General features: G+C 42.3%; 1 protein-coding gene across 6 annotated transcripts in view; it reads right to left on the reverse strand.

The window, feature by feature from the left end:
* ZNF462 (zinc finger protein 462) overlaps positions 1 to 18,595 on the reverse strand; it is a 149,213-nt gene that overhangs the window by 59,978 nt on the left and 70,640 nt on the right. For all 6 annotated transcript variants that reach the window (XM_070459345.1, XM_070459342.1, XM_070459344.1 and 3 more), the window contains one exon: positions 14,174 to 14,365. In XM_070459345.1, the coding sequence (XP_070315446.1) occupies positions 14,174 to 14,365 (192 nt within the window). The remainder of the gene's footprint in view (positions 1 to 14,173; positions 14,366 to 18,595) is intronic.

Below are 18,595 nucleotides of genomic sequence, written 5' to 3' on the forward strand. Positions count from 1 at the left end.
TGAAAACACCATTTGCCCCTCATTTTCAAGAGCTCCAGTTGGGTCAAAATAGGTCCTCCCGGCATCGGCTCAATCAAAGTGCACTTAGCGACACACAGGATGAGTCGTGCTCCACACCAGCACTGCAGCGTGACTCCAAATTTACCCTGGACAAAAAATCACTCTGAGTTGAGGAAGAGGTTCTGTGGAACCCTTGGATGCTTCCCCTGAGTGGGGGTGCCCAAGGCGGGGGCCACAGCTACCAGACTCCCTAGAGCAGGATCTCTCCTGTCTCACATGCTGCTGACATGCTGCTTTCAATCACCTTCTACCCCTTCCAGATATAGGAAGCCCAGAGGCCAGACGAGAGATGCTCCACCTGGTCCACACGGAGAGTTGGAGCTCTGGATGGAGGTGGCCTCAGCATCGCTTAACTTTCCATGGCTTTATGTCACCATGACTCCCCTTACTGAGTGATGATGATTAGTATAAAAACCACCAATTTATTCAGTATATTAGGAAAGCTGCTTTCTCACACACTGTTGTTGCCTTCTCTCCATTTAGAAAATGGTAAATAAGTAAATAAAATATTAAACCTGCCCTTGACTTAACACAGAGCCACCATCCCTTCCTCCTGTAGTTCTGAAACACTCTTTTCTGCCCTGGCCACATACAATGGGTGGATATCTATGTACCCAACATTCTTCCCTAGGGATACTGTGATTTAGATAATATCCCAGAAAGTTAGAAGAGGGAGAAATGTAGTGAAAAGGACTATAAACCTACTTGTTAAGCTACAGGGATAGAGGCACATAAGAGTGAAACCACTGGGGGAAAAAACAAAACTGGAAAAAATAAATCTTTTGAGCCTACATTTTATTTATTTATGTTTAGCCACACCACACAGCATGCAGGATCATAGTTCTGTATCAAGAGACAGGACCTGTTCCCCCTGCAGTGGAAGCATGGAGTCTCAACCACTGGTCTGCCAGGGAAGTCCCTCCATTTTGTATTTTAACACGGAACTTAATTGTTTAGCGAGTTTTCCCCCCAGTCTTTCATTGTGTAGATAACATAACCAAGATGCAAGAGCATAATATAGATATATTAGCAAAACTGGCCTTACTTTATTGTTAACAATATACAGAACTTACCGATTTTAATGTATTAGTTGGGAAGCTTGTGTGCATGCCCAGCACTAACCTGTGTCTGACTCTGTGTCCCCATGGACTGCAGCCCGCCAGGCTTCTCTATCCTTGGGATTCTCCAGACAAAAACACTGGTGCAGGCTGCTATTTCCTCCTCCAGGGGATCTTCCCAACCCAGGGATCGAACCTGTGTCTCCTGCATTGGCAGATTCTCTACCACTGAGCCACCTGGGAAGCCTCAGTTTGGAAGCTTACTTACACTTTACTATGTGCCTTTAATTGAGTTATCACAACTGTTCCTTCTAATAGACATGTTGGTAGCATTATTTTTGCTTGCATGCAAGTTAGAGGTGGATTTCTTCATCTTTCTTTCTCTGTATTCCTAATTAAAAATGTACCCATGGGCAACATTTAAAAATACTATCAAATCAGAGTAACAGGAAAATCACAACTCACAAGCACAATGTAAAAATTTGTGATACCACAGCTACTAACTCTCTAGCTGCTCACTCCATTTATTCACGTTCACTTTGGGGCAGGCAAGGTAAACAGTGAAGCTACTTGCAACTTCTATCACCTTGGTTGTGACCACCTGCCTGTCTCTTCCATTCAAGTAAAGTACTTTGAAAAACTTACAAGTAAACTGATGTTATACAAAAATAAATCTCAAACATTTTTAAAAGTAAAACAATAACTCAAAAAGATACATGCACCCCTACATTCAAAGCAGCACTATTTACAACAGCCAAGACATGGAAGCAACCTAACTGTCCATCAACAGATGAATAAAGGACATGGTACATACAACAGTGGAACAGACTGGTTCCAAATAGGAAAAGGAGTACATCAAGGCTGTATGTTGTCATCGTGCTTATTTAATTTATATGCAGAGTACATCATGAGAAACGTTGCGCTGTATGAAGCACAAGCTGGAATCAAGACTGCTGGGAGAAATATCAATAATCTCAGATATGCAGATGACACCACCCTTATGGCAGAAAGTGAAGAACTAAAGAGCCTCTTGATGAAAGTGAAAGAGGAGAGTGAAAAAGTTGACTTCAAGCTCAACATTCAGAAAACTAAGATCACGGCATCCAGTCCCATCACTTCATGGCAAATAGATGGGGAAACAGTGGAAACAGTGGCTGATTTTATTTTGGGGGGCTCCAAAATCACTGCAGATGGTGAGTGCAGCCATGAAATTAAAAGACGCTTACCCCTTGGAAGTTATGACAAACCTAGACAGCATATTAAAAAGCAGAAACATTACTTTGCCAACAAAGGTCCATCTAGTCAAGGCTATGGTTTTTCCAGTAGTCATGTATGGATGTGAGTGTTGGACTATAAAGAGAGCTGAGTGCCAAAGAATTGATGCTTTTGAACTGTGGTGTTGGAGAAGACTCTTGAGAGTCCCTTGGACAGCAAGGAGATCCAACCAGTCCATCCTAAAGATTAGTCCTGAGTGTTCACTGGAAGCACTTATGTTGAAGCTGAAACTTCAATACTTTGGCCACCTGATGCAAAGAACTGACTCATTTGAAAAGACTCTGATGCTGGGAAAGATTGAAGGTGGGAGGAGAAGGGGATGACAGAGGATGAGATGGTTGGATGGTATTGCTGACTCAATGGACATGAGTTTGGGTAAACTCTGGGAGTTGGTGATGGACAGGGAGGCCTGGCGTGCTGCAGTCCATGGGGTCACAAAGATCCGGACACAGCTGAGCACCTGAACTGAACTGAACGGATTACCAGTCATAAAGAAGAATGGAAAAATGCCATTTGCAGCAACATGGATGCAACTGTAAATTACCATACTAAGTTAGAAAGAGAAAAACAAATACTGTATGATATCACTTATATGTGAAATCTAAGATATGACACAAATGAACTTATTTACAAAACAGAAAACTCACAAACATAGAGAACAAACCTGTGGTTGCCAAGGGGAAGAGAGTTGGGGGAGGGATGCAGTGGGAGGCTGGGGTTAGTGGGTGTAAATTATGATACACAGAGTGAATAAACAAGGTCATACTGCATAGCGCAGGGAACTAGATGCACTATCTTGTGATAAACCATAATAAAAAGAACATTAAAAAAGAATGTAATGTGTGTGTGTGTGAATCAATTTGCTATAGAGCAGAAATTAACACAACACTGTAAATCAACTATACTTCGATTTAAAAAAAGGTAAGCCAGATTTGTGGTTAGCAAAGATAACCCTGAAACCTGACTTGGAAAGTGTGAGATTAGAGCCACGAGGACTGGCAGAAGTCAGAGGAAGCACAGTAGTGAGAGGGTTATTCAGGGTTGGGCTCTGACAGCTTGAAAGCCAGACAAGAACAAAGGAGGCAGAGCCACAAGGATGCAGGACAAAGTCCTTGTGAAATGGCTAAGCCTAGGGTCTGGGTTGGGTAGGCAAGGTAGATGGGTAGCGGTCAGAGAGAATGTAAGACTCTGGGATGCTGGAGGCAGAGTGTTCATGGTGAGTCCAGCCACAGGTGAAGGGTGGTGGAACACAGGCGGGAAGGAGGTGAATCTCCCTATCTGAAGAGGCCAAACATTCACTGCGTCATATCTTTGAGTCTATTATATTGAAATTCCAAAGCGCGATGGTCATAGCTAGGATATAAAGGCAGGTTGTGATCCTGGAGCTGAGTTCACTGAGGAAGATGAAGGAACATTCCAGAAGATAAGAAGGAAATAAGGCGAGAGCAGACATTTGAAAAGTGAAGGAAGTAAAAATGTTCTGAACAGGTAGCAGAAAGTAAGGATTGCACTCACTCTCCCTCTTGGCTGCTGGGAGGAAAGGGATTAGTGATTGGCCGCAGAGAACTGAAAGGCAGATGAGGCTGCCATTATGGGAGGTGGGCACAAAGCTAGATAACGGGAGGAGAGGAGTGTGCCCAAGGAAACCAAGTGAGACGCAGCATCACGATACTCACGCAGCCCAACACCACTGATTTTTCCAAACATCGTGTGACACAGGTGAGCTCCAAGTCACTGAAATTCCCAGGCTTTTTCACACATAAACTCTTGTTTCGTCCATTCTCCTTTAGCTGCACTAATTCAAATCAAGAAATTCTTATTAAATGGCCTGCCAAGTGCTAAGACTCTGAAACAGTCCTTGACCTCAGAGAGCACACAGCTTAGCTGGGGAGACACATATGATAACTGACAATTATAAGAATATCTGGCAAGTCTAGTAATGGAACTGAATACAAAGGTCAGGAGCTACCCAACATGTTTTATATTTATATCCTAACAGAATCTCATTTTCAGCTCATTACTCTGAACAGTCTAGACAGTCTGTAATCTTGATATTGTCATTTAACTTATAGATCATTTACCAATATTTCAAATGTATTAAGTCTTAAGCAGCAGGAAAAGAGACTTAAATAATTTTTTAGAAGATGAGTGAAACTAGATGAATGAAGTTCTGATTGGCTAAACTTCAGAGGCTTTATGTAATTCTGAGACTCCTGTCTTAAACACACATATCACATACATGGGAAAATACTTGAAGCCTTTAGGTACTGTACTCAGTATTTATTATCTGAAGGGGAATCATTTTTGTTGGTTTGTTTTGAGATATGGCTGCTCACATTTTAAAACTACAGTGAGTCAAACTGTGAATTTTTCAAGTAAAGACAAAAACATGAATAAAAGTAGTTTGTATACTGTGGTATCAGTTTTGAAAAGAATTAAAATAACAGAGCCTGTTTGTATATGCAAAGAACCAATGTCTAAGTGATTCTACAGCAGACTGTTATCAGACTCTTTCGGGTGCAGAGAGTCTAGCATTATTGGTGACCCTCACGTCTCATGTTATACATTGCCATAAGGCTGTTCTTTAATCTAGTAGGGATTACTTTTGTAATCAGAAGGAAAAAATCTATGTAGGCATCTTAAAAAGGGATAACTTGACTTAAAAAGGGAAAAACTGCCTACTTTTAATGCACACTCATTTTTGAAGACACCTACAGGTATCAGCATGACATAGTTTAAAAGTACCTTCCACTTTCGAAAGGGATAAGGACCTTGATGCTGGTCTTCCTTGGTTAGCCTGTCCCTTAACAACTCAAAGGCCTCTTCCTGGTGTTAATTACCCTTACAGTTTGGTTCTACGTCTCATCACCTTGCCAATTATCCACCCAACAACTTCCCTACAAGCCCCTATTCTAGCCAGACTGATCTCCTGGCTGTCCCAGGACCCCTTCTTCTGTAAGTTTGCTTGCTTTCTGATACTCCTCCTACCAGAATGGACTTCCATTCGGCTGTAAAATTCCTACTCGCCCTTCAAGGCCCAGCCTGAGCCCCCACATCTGTCAAGAGGCTCTCCAGGATTTATCAATTCCTCCTCTTCTCCGTGGCTACAGTCAATAAAATCTGCAAGCAGAATATCTCATTCATTATATTCTGCTCTTTTAACTTACCTCTGTGTGTCTATTAACTTAGGCTCTAACAATAAAATTTGGCCTCACCTTCCTTTGGAAACTTCCAGCCCCCCCAGACACATAAGAAGAGGTTGTGTCTTCATCACTCTGGCTCATTTACGGCTACGTGTTTCTGCTGCAAGTCTTTGATGAAGTGGCACAAAGGTTAAGGGCATGAGCTTTGGATTCAGACAAGGTCTACCATATATGGGTTTTGTGACTTTGGGACTCATCATTTCAGCCCTCAAGGTCTCAGTTTCCATCTCTATAAAATAAGGCTAATAATTTGTACCTCTGACTCATTAGACATATTAAATCTGGTGGCAAATTTAAGGCAATCAGCAGAATAAAAATTCTAATAATTTTATCACTTCAAAACAAAGTGACAGGCAGAATCCTTATAAAAAACCAGAAGGATTGACTTTAAAGCTAGTTGCGGGGGGGGGCAGGAAGAGGAAAACCAGCAGTGCTAAAAATCAAGGACTACAGAGAAGGTTTAGAAGGAAGGTCCTGCCTCGCTCATTGTGGTCACGGAGCTTTGCTGGAGGGCTTACAGAACACGAACATAAAAGATGACATAAGGAGGGTGGCTTACACAAGGCATGTAAGAATATTCTTTGTTCCTAAGGAGCTGGAGAGCCTCGCCCTGGAATGACTTCTCCAAAAGCAGTGAACAGGTAAATAATACCTTAGCTGGGCCCTGCCCTCTTAGCCAAACACCTGCTTTAGGTTGAGCCTGATGACTCTGAAACTAGTTACAAAGTAGAAGAGCCCTCTGGCAGGAACATGGCCCTTCCTGGGCAAAAACAGCAAGGGACTGACTTCAGTAAAAGGCAAGCAGAATTGTTCACACCTGAACCTCTCCCATCATTTTGGCCATTCTTTATCTCACTATTTCTAAGTACCATCACTGGGATTTTTCTATCGGATATTATTATTTAGGATTATGAATGAATGAAAAAACATGTGCATCATTTGGACATGCTGGGCCATATAATCAAAACTCACATAGTTTAGAAGATAAATAATAGTTATTTGGAAAAGGTTATTTCTGACATCTTCTCATCTCAGCTCTGAGAAACAATTCTTTTTCACATGCCCATCTTGGTCAGGACATACCCTCTGTTCCAGCAAAGCTGTCCCAGGATTTCTACTGCTTGAATCATGGCTCACACATACTCATCCTCCAAGATTCAATACTTGTGTAAAATCCTCTAGCGCAGAACAGAATTTGGAAGAGAGAAGAGGATCTATGAATCACAAGAAGTCTCAAAAGAATTTGAGGGATTTTATATTCAATGTAATTGCACTAAAACATTTAGCTCTGGTTCCAAGGGAAAAAAAAATCGAAGTGGGCAATGATAAGACAAAGAAAAATTCATTCTTTCAAAAAAGAACTGAGATTAATAATTTAAGATGATTTGACTAACAACTGAATGTATTTTCTGCCAAAGAATAAATGTTTCTTCTTTTTAGATATTTCCCACACTGAAGTTCTGGAGGACCTTAAGGTAATCTCCAACCAACAGTAAGCTGTGGAATTATGCAGCAAATTCTGGAGATGCTGGGAACTAGCTCTGAATGAGTTGGGTAGTATATGCTTGTGTTTCTGATGAACAAATGTTTTTCTTGGCATGGGAAGAGGGAGATGGGCAAGTTGACTGAGTTCCCAGGACATGGAAAGCTTTCATTTGAAATGTTTTTTCCATCCTTGGCACATGAAACTGTGGCTAATTCAAAAAGTCACAGAAATCTCAGGCAGGTGGGTTTCTTGAGAAGGGTCTATCACATGATATTCAACTTTAGGGCAGTGATAATTTTGGAGGCTTTCTATTTGCTGACAGGGGCAAGGTCTAATAATTTAACCACCAAAGACTTTTGGATGTCAAACAGAAGATGTGGAATCACCTATACTGCTCTGCTCCCCTGGACTTACAGATGTCTTAGGTCTTTATAGGAGAAATGCCACTCTTCATAATAAGCATTAAAGTAAACTCAAGATCACATTTTAATGTAGAAATTCAGATGTCAAAAATGGAAGGTTAGTGTTCTCTGGCCAGATAATTTTGAGACCAGCAGAACCTATTAAAAATTATGGCCAAGCCATTAAAATTATGTCTCGTATCCCATGTGCTAAAAACGATGTAAATCTTGGTACTTCACAATTATTCACTGGAGAGTCTCCATTCCATTATTGTCATTTTTAAAGAAACCACCTCTTCCTTCTTTCACTCCAAGAGAAATCTGATTGCAACTGGAAACCTGTGTGGAAGGTTCTGATGCCCTAGCAACTAATTGGATCCTCTTAAAGGTTGAATTTTATGTCTTACCTATTTAGAAATCTGAAAAGCTTCTCTTCAAAAAGCAGGCATCTCAGATCTTAATTTTTAAGTGTCAAGTATTGCTGCAGTCAAGGTTAAATGAATTGATGGTTTGGCGCTAGACTCAATACAATTCTTAGAGAAGATTTTCTTTTAAGCTTAAGTGTAATTCACACACTAATACTTTAAAGCTCTACTTAATGTCTGTTTCATATCATATATGAAACAAAGAATGTATTTAGGTCAAGTTATATTTTAAGTGACCTCTAGGAATAGCCTATATGTTAAATATAAAGGTCTCTAATGGCATTTATTAAAGATGGGATTAATTTCATGGGTTCTGCTATAATTTTTTCCACTCACCATTGTAGGGGTGAGTGACAAACTGCACACAGGGCAAATCCATGTCCATGCTCATGCCTTTGCATATAAAGTTTTATTGGAACACAGCATTGTCCATTTGTTTACATATTATCTATGGCTGCCTTCCCATTACAATGGCACTGCTGAATGGTTTTAACAGAGACTCTGTGGCCCACAAACTTGAAAGTATTTTCTATCTGGCCCTTTACAGAAAAAGTCTGCCAAATCCTTGATTTATAGCTTGTAGAAATCAAGCAAAACAAGCCTCCTCTAACTCATATATTATGTTAAAAGAGCAGGCAAAATTTTTAAGGAGAATAAAAATTTTTCACTAATCTATGAGTTTTGTTGGTTAGTTTCACTCTATAGCTTCTCTGAATTGGATTTAACTGCAACCATTGTATGCTTTTGGACAAAAACACAGAAAAAAAGCTACTCTATTCCAAGGTCAAATGATTATGTGTACTTGCTCTAAGGGGCTCTGCTACCAGGGGACTATGCTGGTAATACCCATGTCCCCAGTGCCACCACTCTTTCTGTCTCCTCCTGAGGACTGGAAAGGCTTACAACTTGTCTCAACCTGCAGCTTCCCACTTCTACAGAAGGTCTTGTTATCCAGTGAACAACAAAGTTGAAAATACTCTTTGTCAAGGAAGATTGTTTCCTCTTGGCAGACTGATGCGTCAAAGTTTCTGTTAGAGCAATCCCTACGGTTACATCTTTGGATCATTTATCTTTTGAACTTTCCTCTTAAATGCAAATGAAATAAACTTACCCTTGTACAGTTTGGTTCTGTGGAGTTTGTCAGACATGTTAGGAGACTCAGTACAACTAACTGAATTGCAAACTATGATGCCTCCAAGAAATCGTTGGCCAGTTAAAAGAAGTCAGTATAATCATCTACCTAACTATTTCCACTGGAAAATGGGCGGACAGAACCAAAAGCATATCCACAGGTACAAATGAACACCAAGAAGATCATCAGTGGATGAGTAATCAGAGTATCCAATGGCTGGTAAATGTCAGTCTTTAGCAGAAGTTAAAGTCAGAGACTGGCAGACGGAAGCACACAGGAAATTCTTCCAAGCTCCCAGCAGAGCTGCTTCGAATGCACAGAAATGGAAATGACAACCTCAGGTGCTGGGGGCAATTAGTACAGAGATGGTTGCAAACAGAAGGATTTGTTGGCGAGAACATGCAGGATGGAGAACGTGTGTGACCAAGTGGTAAACTTTGTTATGCGATGCAGACAACTTGGACTTTGATACGACATGAGAAGTGCCTGTGGTTTTTTGAGGAGAGATGCCCTGATAAAAAATGCTGCTGATCAAATATCATTCTAGAGTTTACAACCGAAACACCAACTGAAAAGTTGTAACAGAAAACCCTTCACTTTATAAAAAAAATAAATAAATCACAAAGCTCTTATAGTTTGTTACCAATTCATACTAGCAAAGACGTCTCTTGGTGGGTGGGCTATATGGAGATCTGTCTTACAAGGAGAAGGTTTTCATGGCCAAAAGTTCTGGGTGTTTTCCCTAAGTTGCCATTAGGGCACAGGCTAAAAAACTATCTTAATTCTCATATACTTTATGTATTTTGTACATGGTCTTAGGGTCTGGTTTTTGTTTTAAGCACACCACAGTAGCTGCTTCCTAAAGCAGGCCATTCTGTGCAGCATAACCGGACAGAGCGAAGAAAGAAACTGAACGGAAGAAAACGATGGAATGTCACTATTGGCCTGACCTCTTACAAAGGATAGAGCTGAATTTCAAGGTATGTATCCAGCACCCAGGCCCCGGGGAACTCCTCAGACCTAAACAAATCTCATCATGAAACTACACTGTTCTAAGTTTCTCTCTTGTTTTATAGGTATATGAGTATGTGTGTTTTTCTGTACTGAAAGCGGTCTAAGAAAAAGCCTGATACAAGCCAGTGCTCTATTTTATATGGCAGAAGGAACCCAGTAAACACAAACACAGCGGAACACTTCCTCTTGTTGACAACCTTATGATTTCAACTTAATGCATTGTTTAGAATAGCAATTATGTGTCATTTCCCATTATCTTACACACAGAATCAGCACTGCTTTCCTTTCCAACCACAGATCATGGAGAATACACAGAGACCACATGCTGGTGAGACATGTCAAGACTGACATCCCAGAGTCTAAGAGTTCTGTTTATGTCCAGAGCACGTGTGCAGCCAGGCAGTGGGAATGAAATCAGCCCCCCTCCCCCATACCCCACCCTCTCCCGTCTGCCTTCTTGGCTTCCCTCGCTCTCTTGGAGGGCTCCCTTCTCCCCCTTGTGGGGCTCCCCTCTGGGCTGGGAGGCAAAGCAGCTTAGGAAGAACCTTCTTGTTCAGCCAGTGTCCTTCTGCTGGAAAAGACTGGCTCATTCTCAAGACGGCAAACATGTGACCACTGCAACCAGCAGCGAGCATGTCAAGTCGTTTTATTCACAGGTCTCACTAGAGGATCAGAAAGCCAAGGACACACTGGTGATTTCCCTGGTTTTATGGATCTCTACTCCCCCCAGGCCTGCAACACATTTTTGGTTCTTGTGTTCAGAGCGACCTGGCATCTGCAGTGTGGGAAACCTTAACTGAGAGCCAGCGGCCCCGCAGCTTCTCCCTATTAAAATGTGCAATTGGATTTCACATGCGAGTTTCAAACACCATTCAAGGCCTGATTTACAGGCTACTGTCTAGCCCCACAGCTGTTTTGTCGTCCCCCAGATGTAACTTCTAGGAATCCACCAATCGGTTCCCCAGCAAATAGACTGTCCATTTTCAACCTCTTCTATCATTCTTGGGCATTTTGAATCACACAACACCTACATAGAAAGGATTCAAGAAAATATTGATTGAATGGACAAACTGTTAATTTTTCTTTCCATATTATCCATTAATGAGAAGAGCCCATTTGAAACCTTTTCTCTGTTTACCCCACCTTAAACCTTTAGGTTCACCCCACTTAAAATATCACTCCTGACCCACTGATCCAGATTATTTACATACACTGAAATCAGCACAGATCCAGTGAGTTCTGTGTAAGCCTCACTAGAATGGCCACTCAGAGTGTTCACATTCATTATCCTTTCTTCTATAGAAAGAGAAAAACACTTTTAAATACTGAACTTATCTCCCTGTGGCTAACAGACTACCTGTGTTACACAGAGAGTTAGCCAGTATCATTTCATCATGTTTCTGCAACCATCCTTCTCCCAAGGTCCTAACCTTGTCTAGCTTCCAAGCATCAGAAATCACCCCCTGAAAAAGGTGAGGCTTCAGGCTAAGAGCTGCGATTAGTTCAACACCATGCTGATAACATCTTCTAAACATTTGATTCTGAACTGGGCAGTCAGAATGGCACTGTATTAATTCATGATTCTTCTGTGCATCACACAGCTCCTGGCAGAGAGTATAGGCTCAGAAAGTTGACTGAACTTGACTCTTTTTTAGCCTATGCAGAGGAAGGTAGGGCTTCCCAGGTGGCACTAGTGGTAATAAAGAACCTGTCTACCAATGCAGGAAACATAATGAGACATGGGTTTGATCCCTGAGTCGGGAAGATCCCCTGAGGAGGCATGGCAACCCATTCCAGTACTCTTGCCTGAAGAATCCAATGGACAAAGGAGCCTGGTGGGCTACAGTCCACAGGGTCACAAACAGTCAGACATGACTGAAGTGACTTAGCCAGCACGCTCACAGAGGAAGGTGAGCCATGCACTGAGTGGTCTGCAGGATGTCCATGTGCTGGGGATTAAGACCCACCTTCCAAGGGAGGAGGACAAAGGGAAAAGAAGGTAAAACATGGAAACAAACGTGCCAGGAAAAGCCTTTGCTAGGAATGGTGCTTGGATAGATCTATTTCACCCAAGTGTGAAAGTGTTAGTTGCTTAGTCATGTCTGACTCTTTGTGATGCCATGCATTGTAGCCCACCAGGTTCCAAAGTCCATGGAATTCTGCAGGCAAGAATATTGGAGTGGGTAGCTTTTCCTTTTTTCAGGGGATCTTCTCAACCCAGGGATCGAACCCAGGTCTCCTGCATTACAGACAGATTCTTCACCACCTGAGCCACTAGGGATGCCCCATTTCACCCAAATGGCTCCATAAACGCAGCTTCCACTTCAGATAAAAGCAACTCATTGACAATCATGCGAATGCTTGTTATCATGTGAAGACCTTACAATGTACATAAAATTCTGTTTTTCCCTTTGTTGCAATATACCAACATCTTTCAAGGAACAGAAGCTCAAGGTGCAAAGGGGACATTTTCTGTAGTGTTTCACATGTGTCCCCCGCCCCTGTCTCCCAACCCCGCCGCCCTTAGCTTTGAGACTCCAAGTTTTCCTGGAAAACAACAACAAAAAACAACACAGACTAAACTGCCACACATCAGCAGAAGAGATAAGTGTGCTCACTTCATTACGAGCCATCATCATAATAACAAGCCTTCACTGTTAAACAGAAGTCCTTCAAGATAGGAATACCAGCAAGGAGCTACTGTGTTTAACCTGGTGTTTACTGATTGGCAAAGAAAAGGCCACTAAATTCTGCAACTCAACAAAAGCAACTTTTAGTCCCAGGACTTACCTTTCCTTTTCCTCGCAGCTTTCTCTCAGACCTTGTGAATGAAGGTTCATCACTTACTCTTTTGCTAATCAGATAGTCAGACCACGTGGACATGCTGGAGCTGTCAGATCTTCAGGTAACCTAAGAAGTCTATCTTTTTAAACCTTTACATTAAACATAACCCCAAACTCATGCTTCGGCCTCAAAGACCAAAACTGCAATCCAAGGATGTAAACTGCTGCATAAAATGACCATTTATTAAATGTATATCTTTTCTCATTAATCTCTCAAGGCCATCAAGGGGTAGGTATCATCATCCAATTTGACCTTTGAGTGTAGGAAGCTAAGATCGCCCAGGAAAACACAACTGGCATTGAGAGAAGTAAGACTCAAAGCCAAGCCTTTGTTCCGAAGAGCCCATGAACTTTCTTGCCAGCCCACTAAGCTCCTACCAAGGACGCAACGACAGACCTTGCTTGGGAAACAGTCCGTTCCCTGACCTGGGAAGTATTCAGGCTGGCGGTAGACAGCCGGTTACCAGAGATGCTGAAGAAGGCATTCAACACCAGGTCAGGGAAGAGCAGCTCCTAGCCCTCCTACCTCAGCAAGAATCTACAGACTTCTTCCTCTCCTAAGCATGTGACTCTGCAGTCATCTGAGGTGAGCAGTTAACACCATTCCGTTTCTTGGGCTGATCTAAACCAACCATGCTTTGCTGGGCTCTCGCTCTCATTCTCTCTGGCGTATAGCTTTGATTACACCGCCAATGAGGAGACTCCCTCCAGGGCTTCCCGGATGTAGCCTGAAGCTCCGAAAGTGGGCAGTTACTCCCTCCCTTCAACTGATGCTTCCTCATCAGTCTTCAGCCATAAAAAAAAAAAAAAATCACAAGGTGACTCCAAAATGACACATCCCCACCATTCACCCTTTCCATTCCCGCTCTGAATTGTGTTAACATATACATCTGGTACCCCCAAACACTTCACAGCATACATACCAATAAATAATACCAGTAAGTAAACGAATGAACACGCCCAGTATTCCTCACGGTCCTGCGCTCAGCCACCAAGGGAGAACTCAACACGAACCCAGGACACACGCACTCTTTCCACAAGCTGCACACATATCCGTGCAGACACGTCTTGTCTCGGAACCAAAGAGATAGATGCTCACCAGGTTCACTTCGCCCTCCACCTCCAACGTCTATACTGTTCCAACCTTTCATGTTTCTTCCTTCACCTGAACCATCAGGTTTTCATATACGATTTTCTTCTAAAAAGAAGGCCTGGCTGTTAATCCCCGTCCACCCCCGCCCCAATGGTGGATGCCCGCGTCAAAGCCTGGTTTTACCATTGGAATCTTCCACTTCTTCGGCCGGGCTGGCTTTTTGGGAGGCGTGGTGGGCGTGTGAGGAGAGGAGGCTGACAATCCGCGGCCTGGGGAGGGTCAGGGCTTTTCCGTGGCCTTTGAGGGAGTGTTCCTTCAGCTGGCTGATTGTCATGGTGGAAAAGGAGCACCACGAACACTTGTAGGCGTGCTCACCTGGAGGAAGGCAGTGGGGGCGCCAGAGGAGGAGGACGGGAGACGGGAGGAAATAACACGGTTAGTTCACTCAGAAAGCACGCCTCAAGCTGCCTGCCCTGAGAACCCTCTCAGACCCACCCCTTGGCAACACCATCCCCCCAACCCTCCAGCATCAAGTGATCTGGTCCCTCTCCACCCCATGCTCAGTTTATGGGAAGGAGCCTACAGTGATTCCCCAGCAGAGCCTGAAATCAAATGTCTAGCTAGCTCCCTCAGAAAGTCTTCCCATCTCTCTTCTTCTGTCTGTATAACAGAAATGACTGTGTCTGTTTTCATTTCAGCCTTTGCATCATCCACAGAAAATAATACACTTCATTCTTATTCCAAGGGTTGATGGGTGGCTTTCCCAGTACCAAGTCACTCGGTGCAAACTATTGTACCAAACTCACTTCCTTGATGACTCTAGGCCTCCTGGATTTCACACATCCCATATATGGGGTTTGCTTTGGACCTGTTCACAAACTTGAGAACAAAACTCTATTTCCCTATCTGATCAACAGTACAGAAATGGGTCAAAGTGATTTCTTAAACGACAGAGGTGTATACATATATAAAAATGTGTGCATCTGTGTGTGGCTCATATATTTTTAAATTTTATATTTTTATAAAATAAATATTTTATATTTTCAATATAAAGGGCATTTAAATAAAAATAGCTCAGTTGGTGAAGAATCCACCTGTCATGCAGGAGACCCCGGTTCGATTCCTGGGTCAGGAAGATCCACTGGAGAAGGGATAGGCTACCCATTTGGGCTTCCCTTGTGGCTCAGCTGGTAAAGAATCCACCTGTAATAAGGGAGATCTGGGTCCAGTCCCTGGGTTGGGAAGATCCCCTGGAGAAAGGAAATGCTACCCACTCTAGTATTCTGGCCTGGAGAATTCCATGGACTGTACAGTCCTTGGGGTTGCAAAGAGTCAGACACAACTGAGCGACTTTCACTTCCCTAAGTAGAAATAAGTATTTTTGTTTTATTCAAAATAATTTTAATTGGAAGATAGTTGATTTACAATGTTGTGTTTCTGTTGTACAGCAGAGTGAATCAGTTATACAATATCCACTCTTTTACAGATTCTTTTCCCACAAAGGTCATTACACAGTACTGAGTGGAGTTCCCTGCGCTGAACACCAGGAGGTTCTTATATGCAGCGTGTATATGTCAGTCCCAATCTCCAATTAATCCCCCCCTCTTTCCTTGGTAACCGTAAGTTTGCTTTCTAAAAGTACTTTCCTTTTAACTGTTTTTATACCACTGAAATACAGCTCAGATCACTATGATCAAGTTAAATGAGACTATGATTTACTTTTGCCCTAAGCCAGCTTTTAAATGAACTGCAGGGTGTAAAATGGGCATGCATACGTCATTGGACAGACAAACACTGGTACAATCAAGTCAGAAAGCAATTCTGCTTTTAACAACAATAAGTTTAGAAAGCTCAGGCCTGAAATTCAGTAATTCCACTTCTGAGAGTTTATATTAAGGAAATATCCTTTAGTACTCAGAAATCTCTATTTAGAAATATATATTATTTATGCTTAAAAAAGGGATGAAACAATCTAAGTCTCCAACCCCAGGGAAATGATTAAGTAAATGTGGGTATATCTTCTTGATAAATTACTATTCATTAAAATAAATTCTTAAAGAGTTGGTCATACATAGGAAAATAAACTTCTGATACTCAGAAAAATAAATAGAAAGGCATAATACATTAAATTATAATCACACCTAGGAGAAAAAATTACAGAGGAAATGGCTGAAAGGAAATATTATCAAATATTAATTAACAGTGTTCTTTAGATAATAAGGTTGTGAATGGCTACTGCATTTCTTCTTTTCAAATTTTCTCTAAAGAACATGTATTTTTAAAATTTATTTTTAAGGTAAAATGTAAAATCCAGAGGAGAGGACCAGTGAATGTGAACTGAGGACGATGCTGATGATGTGCTAGAGACAAATGCTCACTATAGCAAAGCAAGAAAGAGCAAGTAAACCTCCATCCTTGCTTTTACCCTGTTATGATGGCTACCTTCCTGCCACCTAATTACTAAGTGGAAAATTACTAAGTGGTTTCATGTGAGGCGACGCCAGCATCCAAAGTCCTGCATTCAGCCTCCTTTTCACAACTGATGACCCCCACAGCGTGCATTTCCAAGAAAGCCTTGAAGAGACCCACACAAAACCTTGAATGATGCAACATGCTACAGCCCAAAGCAGAAGGGAAGCTCAAAAAGTCAGAGGACCCAAACAAGAAATCAGTCAATTCCACGCTCCTCAAACCATGACCTGGGAGCTACAGGATAATGCTGGGCATGAACAATGATATTTACTAACATAATAAATACAGGGACCTCCCTGCTGGGGCCCAAGTTTGATCCCTGGTCAGAGAACTAGATCCCACATGCTGCAACTAAAGATCCCTCCTACTGCAATTAAGACCAGGTACCGCCAAATAAATAAACACTTTAATAAACAATTAAAATAAGCATATATGTCATTTTATATACTACTGCTCTTCTTATTTCACTTCTTGATTTTTCAGTGCAAAGATGGCTATGTGAACCCTGGTGGGTGGTCATAAGTGGCATAACTTGAGAGAGAATTCCAATCCAGGTATCTGGTTAGTACACACTACTTTTTGCCCTTTAAAATAAAGTATTCTATTGAGTAGAACAGACAAGTCAAGAGTATTTTTGGAAAATGATCTGACTTGAGCCATGTCATAGATACCAAGGTCGCAAGATACCAAGATGTCCAAGGTGTGCAGAGCACTAGATAGCATTGCTCCCCCTCTCTCTCGACGCTTTCTTCTTGCCAACCAGTGAGCACAGAAGGCCAGTCTGCTCGGTCAGCTCCAAGAATATACGCTTCAGCTCAGTGCCCTAGAGTCAGTGTGTAGCCTGTGGCACTTTATTTTAAAGTCCTTCCCACAGGCCAAATCACTTACCCAACTCCCACTGGTAAAGTGTTTTTGACAAGGCTGAGATCTATAGGAAAAACTTCTGAGGATGGTGTCCCAGCTGAATAATTTATAATATACACCAGTTAGAAAAGAGTGGCTTGATCCCCAAAACCTCTTACTCCTTGGACTTTAGTAAAATGTTCTGGGAGATTTAAAAATACTAACAGAAAAGAGCCTATACAGCTAATCTGCCGACCACCCCCCGCCACCTGCTGTGAACTTAAAGCTTCAGTAGTTTTACTCCATTAAGACAGTTCAACAGAACCCAACATTCAGGAAATAACAAAGAGATGGTCTTATTTCCACAAAGGATGCTGCTGCTAAGTCACTTCAGTCATGTCCAACTCTGTGCGACCACCAGGCTCCCCCGTCCCTGGGATTCTCCAGGCAAGAACACTGGAGTGGGTTGCCATTTCCTTCTCCAATGCATAAAAGTGAAGTCGCTCAGTTGTGTCCGACCCTTAGAGACCCCACGGACTGCAGCCCACCAGGCTCCTCTGTCCATGGGATTTTCCAGGCGAGAGCACTGGGGTGGGGTGCCATTGCCTTCGCCGCCACAGGGGATGAAGAGATGACCAGAGTGAAGGACTTGTGTTCTGGGCAGTTTTCATAACCATACAACAGAAGTTAATAAATGAGACGGAAAAGTTCTAGCTGACTGAAAAATTTAAAGCTAGAATTCACGGTGGGGAGGGGTGGAAGGGAGGTTCAAAAGGGAAGAGATATATGTTTATATAGGGCTGATTCACTTTCATTGTATAGCAGAAACTAATGCAACACTATAATGCAATTATACACCAATAAAAAAGTAAAAAATAAACTAGAATTCAACTAGTATTCTAAATACCTTAGCTGAGGAAACTCATGGAGGAGACTTGATCTCTAGAAGAATCTCTGATAGTATCAGCAGCTATTCTAAAGTTGTCTGTTTCCCCAACTTCCCTCTGCGTTTGAAGCAAGTTCCTCAAGGGCGGTCGACGCCTCTGAGAGGGCACCAGAGGCGGCGGTACAGCTGGGCTTCTCAGAGGACTGAGGAATCATGGGAAATGCCCCCAGGCTCCCCCGCCACTGCCTTTCCTACTCAGGCCTCTATCCTCTCGGCAGAGTTCTGATTAGCTATCTGTGGGCATCTCCATCATACGCCAAGTAGAGAAGAGCAAAACAGAGAGAGGTAGCAACATGTGAGTTCAAGGATGTTTGGGTTTTGTTCTGGAGTCAGATTCTTAGTGA

Source organism: Odocoileus virginianus, chromosome 31 (genome assembly GCF_023699985.2).
Source record: "Odocoileus virginianus isolate 20LAN1187 ecotype Illinois chromosome 31, Ovbor_1.2, whole genome shotgun sequence".
Classification (NCBI taxonomy): domain Eukaryota; kingdom Metazoa; phylum Chordata; class Mammalia; order Artiodactyla; family Cervidae; genus Odocoileus; species Odocoileus virginianus.